We start from the raw sequence: 16,459 nt of genomic DNA, 5'->3' as shown, positions 1-16,459 counted from the left end.
CAATTCATCGGGGCATGAACTCCACAAGGTGTCAAGCGTTCCACAGTGATGCTGGCCCATGTTGACGCCAATGCTTCCCACAGTTGCGTCAAGTTGGCTGGGTGCCCTTTGGGTGGTGGACCATTCTTGATACAGGCAGGAAACGGTTGAGTGTGGAAAAACCCAGCAGGGTTGCAGTTCTTGACACAAACCTGTCTGCCTGGCACCTACAATCACACTGTTCAAAAGCACTTACATTTTTCCTCTTTCACATTCACCCTCTGAATGGCACAACTACACAATCCATGTTTCAATTGTCTTAAGGCTTAAAAATCCTTCTTTAGCCAGTCTCCTCCCCTTCATCTACACTGATTGAAGTGGATATATAACAAGTGACTTCAATAAGGGATCATAGCTTTCACCTGGTCAGTCTCTGTCATGGAAAGAGCAGGTGTTCTTAATGTTTTGTCTACTCAGTGTATATTGGCACCAAAAAAATCTTGCACTTTGCCTAAAGTATATCGAGCAACTTGGTGTTATTTCTATAAAATGACAGTATTCTGTTATTTTTATATATACACTTCCGTTCAAAAGTTTGGGGTCACTTGGAAATGTCCTTGTTTTTGAAAGAAAAGCACTTTTTTGTCCATTTTAAAATAACATCAAATTGATCCGAAATACAGTGTAGACATTGTTAATGTTGTAAAGGACTATTGATTTTCTTTTATGGAATATCTACATAGGTGTACAGAGGCCTATTATCAGCAACCATCACTCCTGTGTTCCAATGGCACAGTGTGTTCTCTAATCCAAGTTTATCATTTTAAAAGGCTCATCATTAGAAAACCCTTTTGCAATTACATTAGCACAGCTGAAAACTGTTGTCCTGATTAAAGAAGCAATAAAACTGGCTTTTAGACTAGTTGAGTATCTGAAGAATCAGCATTTGTGGGTTCGATTACAGGCTCAAAATGGCCAGAAACAAATACCTTTTTTCTGAAACTCGTCAGTCTATTCTTGTTCTGAGAAATGAAGGCTATTCCATGCGAGCAATTGCCAAGAAACTGAAGATCTCGTACAACGCTGTGTTCTACTCCCTTCACAGAACAACGCAAACTGTCTCTAACTGGGAGGCCCGGTGCACAACTGAACGAGAGGACAAGTACATCAGAGTGTCTAGTTTGAGGAACAGACGCCTCACAAGTCCTCAACTGGCAGCTTCATTAAATAGTACCCGCAAAACACCAGTCTCAAAGTCAACAGTGAAGAGGCGACTCCGAGATGCTGGCCTTCTAGGCAGGAATGTTAACACACTCTCGAAGAATAAGGGTATGGTTAGGGTACACATATGACCTCACATTGTATAGTTCGGTACCTTGTAGGTATAATGGGACATTTCTCCACCCAATATTTAGAATATAAGGTATAATTCAATGTGGGGCTCATTTGCATATTGGTCAATTATATGTGGATTTGTGTCAGCCATCAGTAGAAGTCTAAACGTTTGATGGCTTTGCCAATGTAAGTTGAGCACCTCCTTTGACATGGCAAACTTTGTAAGAGGATGTGTTGGTAATGAGCTGCACTGTGAAGAGATTAGTGTGCATTTTCCAGTAACTTGATGGCAGCTTGTTGCTGTGAATTTGTCATTTCTTAACTGAAAACCATTTGTCAGTAAGTTATTGTAAGATTCACAATAACTAACTGGCAAAACATTGTCAGTAACCTACAGGCAACTTGCTGCCACTAGCATTACATTCTAGTAACCTATTGTGTCTTCACTGAATCTTCTGTTGACAACATCACTTGCTGATTGGCAGCATGCTGTAACTGCAGCCTGTCAGAATATTGCAGGCGTGGCTTTCAACTAGCTCTTTTTGGTCTCCCATGAGAAGGAATGTCGTCCCAGTTAATGTGGTCTGTTGTGTTCTGTTCATAAACACTAAGCTTGTGCGCTGTTGGTTATCCAGTCTTAACAAATGCTAACATAAGTGCATGTGATGGCAAAGATATTTTCCACCACAATTTGCAAATAAATTCATTAAAAATCCTACAATGTGATTTTCTGGATTTCTTTTTCTCATTTTGTCTGTCATAGTTGAAGTGTACCTATGATGAAAATCACAGGCCTCTCTCATCTTTTTAAGTGGGAGAACTTGCACAATTGGTGGCTGACTAAATACTTTTTTGCCCCACTGTATATTCATTACTTATATATTCATTACTTATATATTAATTTTGCACTTAGCAAAAGAGTGCCATGTGCACTGTTATTTTAGTTATCAGTTAATTAATCAGAGTATTTTCACATCATTGATTGACGTATTTGAGGGTTTTCTGTATAGATATCTAATGTTGGTGGTTTAATATTACTCTGCTTTAATATTACTCCTGAATCACTATGATAAATATAATCGTTTTTCTTGAGTGTGTTTTTGAACAAAGCTGAGATTGACTTTTAAGTCCCAAAGTGTAGGAATACAGGGTGAAATCAGATATTGACACAGACATGGTGGAGTAGCAGGAAGATCGAAATGCTGTTCAAATCCCAGGTAAGGACACAATAATAATTACTGTATAAATACACATACAATGTAATCATGTGTGTCAAATATCTAAGTTGAATACACTACGTTAAAAGCGATGTGTGTATCATAACTCATTTTTGTTTTCACATGTGTACTGTTCCAAAAACACGATGTCAAGTGAAATTTCTTATGTGACATCGTGATTTTCTACATGCGAAATCATGTGGTTTTCCTGTAAGGGATTATACTGTGCAGGCAATATTATGTGTTATGTTGTACAGTGGTATTTACGTGTGGTTAATAAATACATTTATTTCAATAACTTGTTGCTTTGTCTAATAATAATAATTGATTGGATTTATATAACGCTTTTTCCAGATGCTCAAAACGCTTTACGTTATGAGTTATGAGCCAGAACTGGAGGGAGAGAAGCAAGCTAGATTTGAATTCACGACCTCAGGGAAATGAGACGAAAGCTTTAGCACTACTGGAGCCACAGTATTGTACATTATGTAATAATAATATATGCCAATTGGCAGACGCTTTTATCCAAGGCGACTTACAACAGTCGTCCGTGCATTTTCAAATGGGTATGTCTTGTATATTTTTTCAGCCTCAAGACTTTTCATTAAAACTTTTCAGATTTTTCATTAAAATCAAACCAGACACGGAATCAAAAGCAAACATCTCTTTATTGTTTCTAGCTTCATGCAAACAGTGACCGTGATAACAGTACATTTCCATAGTAATTCGCATGTACACTGATAACAAGAAGAACAACAAAACAATCCTCCGTTATCGTCTGGCGTCTCAGTCCAGAAGACTTCATCCTGCCAGGTCTCATTACCTCCTGACCGCCTTGGCCTTGCCTCTGCCTTTGGCACTGTGAAACCACACAGCGTAGACAGACCAGTCAAACACCTCTGTCACTCTTTCTATCTGACCAGTAGGTGGCGCTATAATATTGGTATACTTGGGAACAATACACGTAGGTATACTAAGAGCTGAAAGAGATAAGCTCCTCAAGCGATTATTATACTAATGTGAGTGAATACATATGACCAACAAAATATTTTAAATATCGAGTACATGTATATTCAAAGGTTCTACCAGGAACATCTTCAACAAATCTATCCGAAACATTTTCAGCACCAGAGAGGAAGAGTAGTTTTGAAAAAATGAGTTAGAGATAGTTAGAGATTGATGTATGAAAGAAGGGGAGTGTGGGATGGAGGAGGGGTTGGGAATGGAAACAGAGACAGTTCTGTGAGAGTTGGCATGCATCACAGGATGAAAGGGAAGACAGAACTTTCACACACAGGACCGAGGGTTAGTGAAGGACGAGGATGAATGAATGACATGGCGATCGTGTCCTATCTTCAGCGGTCTTACCGTGATGTTCTCTTAGGGCCAAATCCTAACTCTCATTTTCTCTTAGTTTCCCATTGACATCAATGCATGACTAAGTGAACATTTGACTGAATTGTTAGAATTTCACCCGTAATGCACCATTTAAATGTATAATTTATTATAGGCTATCAATCTATCATTCCTCAAGCCTGACAGATGAGTTATAAAGCTATAGCCAGCCAATACCTGTATGTAAAATTCAACTTACCATCAGAAAATAGTGGACAGGAGTCAACCCTTTTTTCCAGAGGTCATTTTTTGGAGGCATTACAGTATGTAATGTATGAACTGCAATACATATCACTTAACTAAGTTCCTTAGCCTACAAAGACTATAATCTACTGCCAGTTTTGATGATGACACAATGTTCTTGGGCCAATAGTAGGCTGTTGATTAGGATCACGATCTTCCCAGACTATTTGGGTCTATTCTAGATGAATGGAGAGGGATGGATGGAATGGAAGGAGCCACTCTAAAGACTGGTCAAATTAGGATGCAGCACTACGATCCTAATGTTTTCTCCCAGGTTGGATCATATGCTCCGAGCTAGTTCTCTTCAAGCAGGATCATGTGACTTTAAAAGGCCTTGGGGTTAAGACAGTGAACAGTCAATGGGTGTATCTCAATAGTCTAAACTAGCTCCTTCTCCTTGTCTCCGTTCCTTCGTCTGCACTGATGAAAAAAAGCAGGAAAGGTTGCTTTCACATACCCTGTGTCTTCAGATCAATACTGATTAATGGGAGGAGACGAAGAGAGGAAGCCACTTTAGACTTTTGAGACACACTCCATTGAATGTTCCCAACTGCAAATGTCTTGATAGTATTCCAAAACTTTATTTAATGTTTTCTTTTAATGAATAGCATTAATTATCATTTGTTGGTTGGTTTAGGCCCCCCAGGCTCTTTTAAATAGAGAAGAAACTGACCAGTGTGGCTCTGGGTACTTACCTCTGGTGGTCCTGGACACGGGCCAGAAGCTGATTGATCTGTGAAGGGACACACAGTGGAGGCTGCCTAAGCACTGAGACAACACACTGACTGAAATCTGTAGGGAAACCTGGGATCCTGCAGTTTGGAGCCTCGGCCTGGCTGCACCGCCACCTGTCTGAGTGTGTGGAGTGTGTGGTTCACCTTTGGTTGAAAGCATTCACCTGTGGTCCACCACCTGACCTGACCCGGTCGCCCGGTTGAGCTTCCCTGAGCCCCGAGTGTAAAATAAAAAACGCTCACTCTGACAACAACGACTGACAGCGGACTACACAACAGTGAGGTTGACGCCCCCACAGCCCATTTTACTCACAACTTCTGCTGCTCATTGATTCGGGTCTGGAGAACATTCATCTGGAAGCAAGTCAGAGTTTTAGACAGCTGCGCCCCTTGTAGGGTGTCCTCTTGGGCAGTAGGATTAACACTACCAGTTTCAGAATAGGGGATGTGGCATGATATGCATGTATATGTTTAAACGGCTTTGTATTTCATGAGTGTAAGTTACTCTCTGTGAAATAGACTGCATTCACAGCATGTAAAGGGACACATGTAATGCTTTGGTAGAGAGCACAGGCGGCTGGTGGCCCCTTACTTGGGGAGGACGGGCACATAGGAATGGCTGAACAGAATAAATGGAATGGTATCAAACACGTGGTTTCCATGTGTTTGATACCATTCATTTTACATGAACATTTTAGTCACTTAGCAGACCCTCTTCTCCAGAGAGACGTAGACAGTCAGAGCATTCATTTTGAGATGAGGTGAGACAACCCGATCACAGTTGAAGTACATTTTTCCTCAATTCACTCCCGTCATTTATTATGAGCCGTCCTCCCCTCACCAGCCCCTTGTGGTACGCAGTCATTGGATGACAGAGGAGATGATATGGAGGTCAGGACACATGAAAAAGACCCAGACCCATTTGAAGTAAAACATCACAGTCTTGTAGTCATCACCGTATTATACTGTCATGTCATAGGCACGACCAGTGATCTTGTTTTTACCCCGTGGACCACCATGCACAAGTACAGCCGCAGGTTTTTGTCACCATAGCTTGGACCGGAGTGAGAACACTTACGTCGTATTTCTGCTTCTTCAGTTTCTCGCTGAGGTCGAACTTCTCCGCCTCCAGCTCCATCATCCACTGCCACAGCTCATTGGCCTTCTCCCTGCAGGACGACAACCAATGGGACGCCAGCGTTCAGTCAGCGCATGAGGTTCTACTTTTGGTCTCTCCTTCACAGCAGACTTTCTAAGCAACTATGTGTATTCATCTGCATTTCATGTTTTCTTCGATGTATAAACCTGTACAATAGATACTTTCAACAATGAAATAGAGCTTTCAGTGTGTGTCTGAAATGATACCCTATTCCCTTAAAAGTGCATAACTTTTGACCAGAGCCCGGGTGCCATTTGGGACTCAGTCAAAGACCTGTGAGTATTTCGGGGTAATTAAATATATCATACTTGAGTTTGTCCTCGTTGAGATGGTCGATGATCAGAGCCTTCCTTCTGTCAGCCAGAATCTTCTTCTTCTTTTCTCTCTCAGTCTGCTTCTTGGCTCCCTTCTTGCCCTCTTGCTGTGGATGGACATCACCGCAGCACAGCGAGAGGGCATGCAAGTGTCAAGATAACCACGAGGGGGCAGCAACTCTGATGCAAATGTTGTAATCATGAGAGAGAGAGCGAGTGCGTGTAGAGCTAGCGCTAACCTTCTGTTGGATGCCACCGTACGTGTGAGTCATGGTAGTGAGGGCCTTCTTCTTCTTAGCGTCATCATCGTGCTTCCTACGCTGTTCATCTTGCTCCCTCCTCTCTTTCTCTTCCTGCGTCGAGGGAGTGAGCAACAGAAGGTTAAAGAAGAGGAGAAAACAACTTGGGCCGCAGTTGGCCTTGACATCACAATTGAAACATTACACAACGAGAGACTCACGGCTAGACGGGCCTGCCTCTCTTTCTCTTGCTCAGCACGAATCCTCTGCTGCTCTGCCCTCTCAGTACGACGCTTCTCCTGCACACACACACACACACACGCACATAGTTACAGTCCGTGACAGATAAGGTATCCAACCTGATTCATCTGTGTACCTCAAGACTATGTTGGCACACTGAGCCCGGGCTTAAGCTATGGGAGCCAACCAGAATGTTCACCAACACCGACTCTCTTCTCTGTATACATAAATGATGTCGCTCTTGCTGCTGGTGAGTCTCTGATCCACCTCTATGCAGACGACACCATTCTGTATCCATCTGGCCCTTCTTTGGACACTGTGTTAACAGCCCTCCAGGCAAGCTTCAATGCCATACAACTCTCCTTCCGTGGCCTCCAATACAAGTAAAACTAAATGCATGCTCTTCAACCAATCGCTGCCTGCACCTGCCCGCCTGTCCAACATCACTACTCTGGACGGCTCTGACTTAGAATACGTGGACAACTACAAATACCTAGGTGTCTGGTTAGACTGTAAACTCTCCTTCCAGACCCACATCAAACATCTCCAATCCAAAGTTAAATCTAGAATTGGCTTCCTATTTCGCAACAAAGCATCCTTCACTCATGCTGCCAAACATACCCTTGTAAAACTGACCATCCTACCAATCCTCGACTTCGGCGATGTCATTTACAAAATAGCCTCCAATACCCTACTCAACAAATTGGATGCAGTCTATCACAGTGCCATCCGTTTTGTCACCAAAGCCCCATATACTACCCACCATTGTGACCTGTACGCTCTCGTTGGCTGGCCCTCGCTTCATACTCGTCGCCAAACACGCTGGCTCCATGTCATCTACAAGACCCTGCTAGGTAAAGTCAGTCCCCCCTTATCTAAGCTTGCTGGTCACCATACCATCACCCACCTGTAGCACGCGCTCCAGCAGGTATATCTCTCTGGTCACCCCCAAAAGCAATTCTTTATTTGGCCGCCTCTCCTTCCAGTTCTCTACTGCCAATGACTGGAACGAACTACAAAAATCTCTGAAACTGGAAACACTTATCTCCCTCACTAGCTTTAAGCACCAACTGTCAGAGCAGCTCACAGATTAACACACCTGTACATAGCCCACCTATAATTTAGCCCAAACAACTACCTCTTTCCCTACTGTATTTATTTTATTTGTTTATTTTGCTCCTTTGCACCCGATTATTTTTATTTCTACTTTGCACATTCTTCCACTGCAAATCTACCATTCCAGTGTTTTACTTGCTATATTGTATTTACTTTGCCACCATGGCCTTTTTTTGCCTTTACCTCCCTTCTCACCTCATTTGCTCACATTGTATATAGACTTGTTTCTACTGTATTATTGACTGTATGTTTGTTTTACTCCATGTGTAACCCTGTGTCGTTGTATGTGTCGAACTGCTTTGCTTTATCTTGGCCAGGTCGCAATTGTAAATGAGAACTTGTTCTCAACTTGCCTACCTGGTTAAATAAAGGTGAAATAAAAAATAATATATATATATTTTTAAACATGCCCATGTAGTGTTCCAGCAGTGTGTGTTTGAGCTCCAGCAGTGCTACAGTAGAGGACTTACGATCCTGTTGACGAGACTGATGAGCTCATCTTCATCTTTCTTCCTCTGGACAAAGTGAGACTCAATCAGAGAGGTCAGCTCAGCCATGTCCTTCTCTTGACGCTTCCTATGCAGGTCCTGTAAAACAAACACACACACACGCACACACACACACACACACACACACACACACACACACACACACACACACACACACACACACACACACACACACACACACACACACACACACACACACACACACACACACACACACACACACACACACACACACACAGAGTGAATAGTGTGTTGGGCACTCTTATTGCTATATTCAGGTAATCTAGCTGGTAGGATTGCATCACTCACGTCAAAATCGACTTTACCATCTCCCTCTGGTAGCTTTGGAGGGGCAACATTTGGCATAAAACTTCTGAAAAACATCAGAGATGATTCCATCAAATACTCTCCGTTTAATTACTTTGATTCAGTGACACGGCAAACCACAAGAGAAAGTTGTTGGCCGAAGTAGAATCAAACACTTACTTTGGTTTGGCTTTGGAATCTGTAAGTCACAACAGAAAAGGCTGTTATATTTATTTCAAAGTAGAAATAAGAAGTGATCAAATTCAATATAGATTTTTTTTCTAAATCTGATTAGTAAAAATCTAAATGTTTTTAAAAATCTCTTAACCAAATTGAGAAAAATTCAAAGGTTTGAAGACATAAATGGCTTTGGAAATGTTTCAACAGTTGTGAATTGTGCCTTCAGTATGGTCTGTTGTTTATAGCAAAAATAATAAAATAATACATAACTTATTTTAGACTGAGACACATGACACTAAGAGTGATTTTCTGAAATTCTATACAAAATACACACAGAGAACTTGACAACTACACCTTAAACTGGCTACAGAGAACAAGAATAGACCTAGAACTAGTTACAGAGAACAAGAATGGATCTAGAACTATAAGTTACAAAGAACTAGACAACACTCACCTTGAGTCTCTCCATTGGCTGTTGGTGAAAAACATACAGAAAAAGAAGGGATGATTACACACAGAGCTTTCAACACAAGACTCATCCATGTACAGTACACTATGGTAACACATTGGATTATTACTGCAGGATATTTCAGTGATAGGCCTTATCTAATGAAACCTACTGTATGAAAGTGTGTATTGCGCAACCAAAACCAATGCATTATCACATAGTGATGGCTCAATGTTCTGACAGGCAGCGTCAATGGTATGAAACACAACGTATTAGATACTAAGGAATACAAATGAACATTCACAGCAGACCGTCACAGTCCAGAGTTATGGGAGTACACTTCATGCATTCTGTACAAGACAAAAACAACGTATAACAGGTACCTTCTTCTGCAGGCGTTTCTATGTGAGGGACATGAGAACGATTTGTTTAGTAGTCGATAAGACTGAAATGTGGATCAGTGAAGTGTGAGAATATGACGTTGTAAAGCGCATGCTGTTAAAGGTCTATTGATATTGAATCAGTACACATTAGTCAGTAATGGGGGTTAATCAGTATGATACGTTTGTTAGCTGGGTATGCTAAAGTGGCACAAATGGTACCAGTGAAAGGTGTGCTATATGGCCAATATACCACGGCTAAGGACCGTTCTTATGCACAACGCAGCGCGGAGTGCCTGGACACAGGCCTTAGCCGTGGTATATTGGCAATATATCACAAACACCCGAGGTGCCTTATTGCTATTATAAACTGGTTCCCAACTTAATTAGAGCAGTAATAAAAAAAAAACATGTTTTGTCATACACATGGTATACATCTGATATACCATGGCTGTCATCCAATCAGCATTCAGGGCTCGAACCACCCAGTTTATAATAAAGCTTATAAAATACATGCATCTGGGATATCAAATGCAGCTCAAACTATGTGAATTCGAAGCCAAGAAAAGCTTTACTTTCTACTACTGCGGGGGGCGGCTCTGTTATAAAAGCATCATCGGACTGATTAGCAAAGATAGGAAAGCATGAAGCCAATAATAGAATATGAGATGATGCACTGTACGTATTTGTAAGATGAAGCCCCAAAAAAGCTTTACCTTCTACAACAGGTGGGGGCTCTGTTGCAAGGACACAATGAATGAATCAATAAAGCAGGAAGCATATAATTATGAAAATTAATGTGCAAAAATATTTAGCTGCGACTTTGACAGCACCTGTGGGCCAGATTAGCTGCAAGCTGTTGTCGTGCCTAGTTAAAACATTAAATTACTACTGCAGATAGAAGGTATAAACCATGCAGGGGAAAACGTTGTAATGTCGAGGTAAAAGATCAAAATTACCTTCTACTGCAGTGGGCTCTTTTGTAAGGATAAGATAATGAGGAGTGGATCAGTTAAGTGTAAAAAATACGAGGTAAAGAAAAATAATACATTTTATAATTGATATAATAATAAAAAATAACTCAGTCAGTGTTGTGAAAATAAGTATGTACTGTATGTTGCATTAATACAATGCCGATTGCTCATGTGTCTTCGATTACTTCACTGGCATTAAGGAATGCGTACTATTAGCACAAATTCACATCTATACTAGAAACTACAGACCATGGTAAAGCAAAAACAGGTCTTTACCTTCTACGTCTGGCTCTGGCTCTGGTTCTGGCTCTATGGTGAAGATACAATGTTAGTATGCGAGGAAAGCTTGAAGCAAAGAAGACAGAACCGAAACAAACATGTTCCACGACATAACGCCAAACTACTGTTGGTAAAATAATAACACCGGTATACTTTTACTCTGAACACTTAAGTCTAATATTGATACTGTAGCTAGGGTACATCTTAATATGCAGCAATGACATTTAATGTTAAAAGCAAGAAAGCATTACCTGGTTCTACGTCTGGTGTGGGCTCTACGGTAACGGTAGCGAAGGATTAGTAAGTGGATCAATTGTTATTATTCGCTAATAATAATAATGTGCAAAAACAAGAAGCATATCAAGCCATGACACGGTTTACCTACAACTGCAGGGGCAGGTTCTGTGGTAAAGTCATATCGTTGATTAGTGAATTTGCAACGGGTGAAGCAAATAACTTAAAAAAGGATAGTTCAGTTATTTTACACATTTAGATCTACAGTAGACACATCGCTTAACTATCACTTTGATAAGGATGATTACTTTTTTTGGTACTGAGCCAATAATAATAATAATAATAGCCAAGGTAAAAATGTACCTTCTACAGGTTCTGGGGGCAGGTTCTGTTATAGCTAAAAGCATAGGATTGTTTAGTGTCAGCCACTGTTATACTAAGGCAGAGAGAAATACAACCTTTGATCTGATTATGAAGCAAATATTATTTTGCAGCTCCGTGAGGAGAGATATTATGTACGTTATACATTACAGAATATCTGCGGGACAATTGCTTTCAACTTCATTGACTACAAAAACACTGCTCATACCACATCTTTTATTTGTTGTACAGTATATAACTTGTATGTGGGGTACATTACATGTATATTAGCATGCAGAATCTGTACATATGAAGCATTGAAAAGCATTACCTTCCTCTGCAGGAGCAGCATCTATTGTAAGGACATCAGACATATGAATAAGGCTTAAAGCACATTGTTTTGTTCATAATTAATACAGCCAAAATCATTAATGCAGCATTAACTATAGGAATACTGTATGCCATCTGAAATTAAGGTACCAGTGACTAGAGGCAAAATGTTACAGTGCATTCTATGAAACTAGTATGTATGACATAGGAATATAGAGTATTTCAACACTGAAGAAAACTGAATCTCTAGCTGTACAATATGCATATATTGATAATACTATTATATTTATGGATCTGTATACATGCAGTTCACAGCACATGGGACGCTTTACCTTCCTCTGCCGGGACTTCAACCTCGACTGATGAGTGAACAGAAGATGAATTAGTGGTTCCATACAAGGCAATGAGTTGGTAGAAGCCCTAACCACTGACCTAGTTTCAGATATTGTTTAAGGATAATAATGATTATGGTTCAGAATTGGTGTATGGTGATCTGATCCTAGACCTGTAGTCAGGGCCACTTCTACAATAAGATCAAGGCAAACTGTTTATTACACCATCAAACTGGTATGAAACAAATGTTCATACATAATGATCAGATTGGATCAAATTGTTTGAATCTGATTCAGTATCAGTATCATTTCCGTACAGTACATACAAACATTTCATGCAACCATTGTCAGAACATTGAAAACCATTCTAGAGTGAACAACACACTCTGTTTATGGAATGGAGAGTGCAAGGTGTAACATGTGTTTAGCTATTGGATGGAATATGGAGTAGGACACATGAAAAGGGTATAAGTCTCATACACATTGGATATCCATGTAAGCATATACCACAAAGACAGAAGGGTAGGAAACCAAATATACAAGTATACAAATGATATGCACGTTCCAAAATGTTTATCTTCAGAGACAAATGTAGACATAGCATTTGAAATTTCACATTAAAAATATATCTAGTTTAACGTATATTTTGATCAGGTACACGAAGCATGCTTTAAAAAAAAGAATGAATCATTTTTGTTACAGTTACAGTTATTTTTGCTACAGTATATCTATCATGCACTCAATCCAACAAACGTCTAAGTAACGTACGAAGCCATACAAAGCTTTTACCTTCCTCTGTGGGGGTTTCTGCGACTGCACAGACACAGGTTAAGTCAGCTCAGCAATATATTTACAATATAGCTAATATAGTCAATCTTAGCGATATATGTGCAATTGAGTGTACAAAACATTAGGAACACCATCCTAATATCGAGTTGCACCCCCTTTTGCTCTCAGAACAGCCTCAATTCATTAGGGCGTGGACTCTACAAGGTGTCGAAAGCATTCAACAGGGATGCTGGCCCATGTCAACTCCAATGCTTCCCACAGTTGTGTTAAGTTGGCTGGATGTCATTTGGGTGGTGGACCATTTTTGATACACATGGGAAATTGTTGAGCGTGAAAAACCCAGCAGTATTGCATTTCTTGACACACACAAACCAATGCGCCTGGCACTTAAAGGCACTTAAATCTTTTGTCTTGCTCATTCACCCTCTGAATGGCACACACACAATATATGTCTCAATCGTCCCAAGGCTTAAAAATCCTTCTTTAACCTGTCTCCTCCCCTTCATCTTCACTGATTGAAGAGGATTTAACAGGTGACATCACCTAGATTCACATGGTCAGCCTATGAAATGGAAAGAGCAGGTGTTCCTAATGTTTTGTACACTCAGCTTAAAGTGGGCTTGAAGCATATTTCGTTTAGCCAAAAAGTAATAATCAATTCTCAAAGTCTTACTGTACCTTCCTCCCTGAAAAGAAAACAAACAAAAAAACATGAGACATTTTGTTGGAAGACATTGTTTTGAAAAAAAAATGTCATAACTAAATACTCTGTAATGTAGGCTATAGTTTCTGAGACGACAAAGATAAATATGCCATACTTACTCATTTTCTTCATCTGCCATGTTTAGATTGGATTACCTGGACATGAGAGACAAGAGTACTATTGTTTTCTGTTTCACATAAATAAGCACGAGGAGAAGGAATATAGTGGTGAAATGACTGGGGCATGGATGGATGGCAAAAATACTAGATAAAGATTGAAACCTTTGAATCTTTTCTAGCCACACAAAGCTGTGTCTAAAATGGCACCCTTCTCCTGATACAGTGCACTACTTTTAACCAGGGCTCTAGTGCACTAGATAAGGAATAGGGAACATTCTAAATGCACTCAGGCCTAGTGACATTTTCATCTGCGGCACATAGAGATACACAGCACAGTAATATCTGATGTGTTTGAGTTGAGAGTCTGTATGTGGTGTTCTTTCACCACTGGGACTGGCTGCCCTGAGGCCCTCAGCTCTAAACAGCTCCAAGACTAATCCTCAGCCATTTCCTCTTGGCATGGAGGGCTTCTCCTCTCTTCTCTATGGGCAGGATAACCTGATGTCTGGATAACACACTAACCATTACACTGGGACTGGGACAGCAACGGACACTTTGAGGGCCACATTTAAGCATTCTTTGCACCAGGCACTAAAAGACACTGTTACTTTCCAATACTTTATTTATAGATTTCCAGTTTAAGACAAACAGATAACAGTAAATTAAACTTTATTTTATTTTTTACAACCACTGCCCTGCCATCCCAATCGTAAATCAGTGTATTATAAATGTGTTTACACAGAAATAGCAGGTGAACACTTTGCACAGGTGCTAAGGAATGGCACATATCTCCCAAATATGTACGGGCATTTAATTAAACTCCAACGTATTATTTCAAGCTGATGGCCTTGTCATACCAGATACAGGGCATTTTATGGACAACCTGAAGGTTATCATTACTTTACAGACAGGAACAGATTCATGAGGTTATATAGTTCTATATTTAACTAACAAATGTAAGAATGCTATCGTGTGGATGAATCATTTGAGATGACAACTTTCCGTTGAAAGATAAATCGTCAGATCATAAAACTAGAGTCACTCCGCTGATATACAGAGGGGTTATTTTTAACAATAATAAACCACAGTTCATCAGCAGGTGTTAGGTGCTATTCCAGACAATGAAGTTGGCTGAGCTTATTGAGTGCCTACATGCTTGTACACACACACACACACACACACACACACACACACACACACACACACACACACACACACACACACACACACACACACACACACACACACACACACACACACACAAACACACACACACACACACACACAGTAAATCAATGAATAACATGCCAGTCAAGGCCAGCTATTTTGGACAACGGGTTGGCCAACCCCCTAGAGCTGTACATACAGCACCCATCAACTCCACAGCTTTTAGCAACATGCGTTACATTCCAAAAATGATCCCATTATGAAACTATCTATCAGAGGAGATGTGAGTCAATCTTAACATTGACAATATTTGCCATGAAGGTAAAACTGAAGCAAACCTAGAGGGCTGGATTAGAAAACCATTACTCCTCACCTCACCCATCCCTCCTTCCCTATGCCCATCCTCTGACCTTACATGCCAGTTCATTACAAGTGAAGTGTATTTGGGACACACACCTATACATAACATACATTTGGACGGAAGTAACTAGCCTAGAGTGAATTTCTTCAACACCAGACTTCAACTCAGATGAGGACATAGTGTCCCAGTCCGACCTCCAAATAGCTACAACAGAGAACTCCAGCTAAGAGAGATGTGAAGTAGAATATACACCATCTGTTTAAAGAGCTGTGTCTGAAAACGTATTAACTGAAATCCACCAAGAATTCACAGGCAATGAGACTTGTTTCCCTGTGGAATTAAATGTGTTTTGCTTTAATGTGTGCGGTCAGCATTGGGCCCTGGCTTGAGTGCTGGAATAAAATGGTTTGACAGTGGCAGGAATGTTGCGGGTGCCGCTTTCAGCATTAACCAGCATTAAGTCAAAGCCCAAAGCATGCTAACACCCAGTTCCCCCTACAGAAGACTAGCTTAGTGCCCACTGACTGTCTGTCTCGGTCCAGTCTGAGCCATGAGAAGCAAATCAAACAGACGCAAAGAAACAGAATCCATAAATTTTTCTCTCTGGCATTGCCTGAAATGTATTAGTTCAGCATTTCTTAATGCAACTAAAATATGATATGGTCCTTCTTGCACAGAAAACATTTATTCCAGTGCCCAGATTGACGTGGGTTACAAAACAGCAGTCTAGCCCCAGAGCAGGCATTCATTCACGCATGCATCCCAGCAAAGTGTCATTGTTACAGTCAAGTCAGGGGTCACAGTCAACAGCCTTACCTCCAAACCACACAGGAAAGAGAAATGGACCTGTCTTATTCTTTCAGATCCAGAAACAGACAACTTCAATGAGACTCTAATGCTCACATAATGCAGCCCTGCCACCCATGTGACCACCTCTTATATCTGATTGGTTAGGGCAGTGAAGTCTATTGTTAGAGATAAAGGAAGCCTGATATATATCTCAACCATTAAAGCAGG

The 16,459-nt window shown here is 40.6% G+C and overlaps 1 protein-coding gene across 10 annotated transcripts; it reads right to left on the bottom strand.

The window, feature by feature from the left end:
- Nucleotides 1-3,180: 3,180 nt before the first annotated feature.
- LOC112214355 (troponin T, cardiac muscle-like) lies at nt 3,181-16,363 on the bottom strand. Of its 10 annotated transcripts, none has more exons than XM_042298090.1 (19): nt 16,259-16,363; nt 13,915-13,950; nt 13,771-13,778; nt 13,093-13,116; nt 12,304-12,330; nt 11,973-11,993; nt 11,045-11,077; nt 10,754-10,771; nt 9,798-9,815; nt 9,421-9,438; nt 8,967-8,985; nt 8,790-8,853; nt 8,442-8,558; nt 6,837-6,914; nt 6,616-6,729; nt 6,371-6,483; nt 5,982-6,072; nt 5,217-5,257; nt 3,181-3,390 (listed from the first exon to the last, which is right to left on the bottom strand). In XM_042298090.1, exons 2-19 carry the CDS (start codon nt 13,932-13,934, stop codon nt 3,351-3,353), a joined length of 864 nt encoding a protein of 287 aa, XP_042154024.1. In that variant the 5' UTR covers nt 13,935-13,950; nt 16,259-16,363; the 3' UTR covers nt 3,181-3,350. The 10 variants fall into 10 exon arrangements, with proteins under 10 accessions (XP_042154024.1, XP_042154025.1, XP_042154026.1 ...); XM_042298091.1 differs by lacking the exon at nt 5,217-5,257 and adding an exon at nt 4,865-4,902 and having other exon boundaries at nt 16,259-16,361; XM_042298092.1 differs by lacking the exon at nt 9,798-9,815.
- Nucleotides 16,364-16,459: the final 96 nt, after the last annotated feature.

This window comes from Oncorhynchus tshawytscha, linkage group LG15, assembly GCF_018296145.1.
Source record: "Oncorhynchus tshawytscha isolate Ot180627B linkage group LG15, Otsh_v2.0, whole genome shotgun sequence".
Lineage (NCBI taxonomy): Eukaryota > Metazoa > Chordata > Actinopteri > Salmoniformes > Salmonidae > Oncorhynchus > Oncorhynchus tshawytscha.
This window is presented reverse-complemented; position numbering and strand designations above follow the sequence as displayed.

What these genes read in the sequence shown, in the direction of transcription:
- LOC112214355 (XM_042298090.1), bottom strand. Translation starts at nt 13,934, where the DNA reads ATGGCAGATGAAGAAAATGA. An exon ending in CTCAACGAGGACAAACTCAA is followed by an intron (nt 6,073 to 6,370) that starts GTATGATATATT and finishes GTCGTCCTGCAG; the next exon opens with GGAGAAGGCCAATGAGCTGT. An exon ending in ATCAATGAGCAGCAGAAGTT is followed by an intron (nt 3,391 to 5,216) that starts GTGAGTAAAATG and finishes GTGGTTTCACAG; the next exon opens with TGCCAAAGGCAGAGGCAAGG.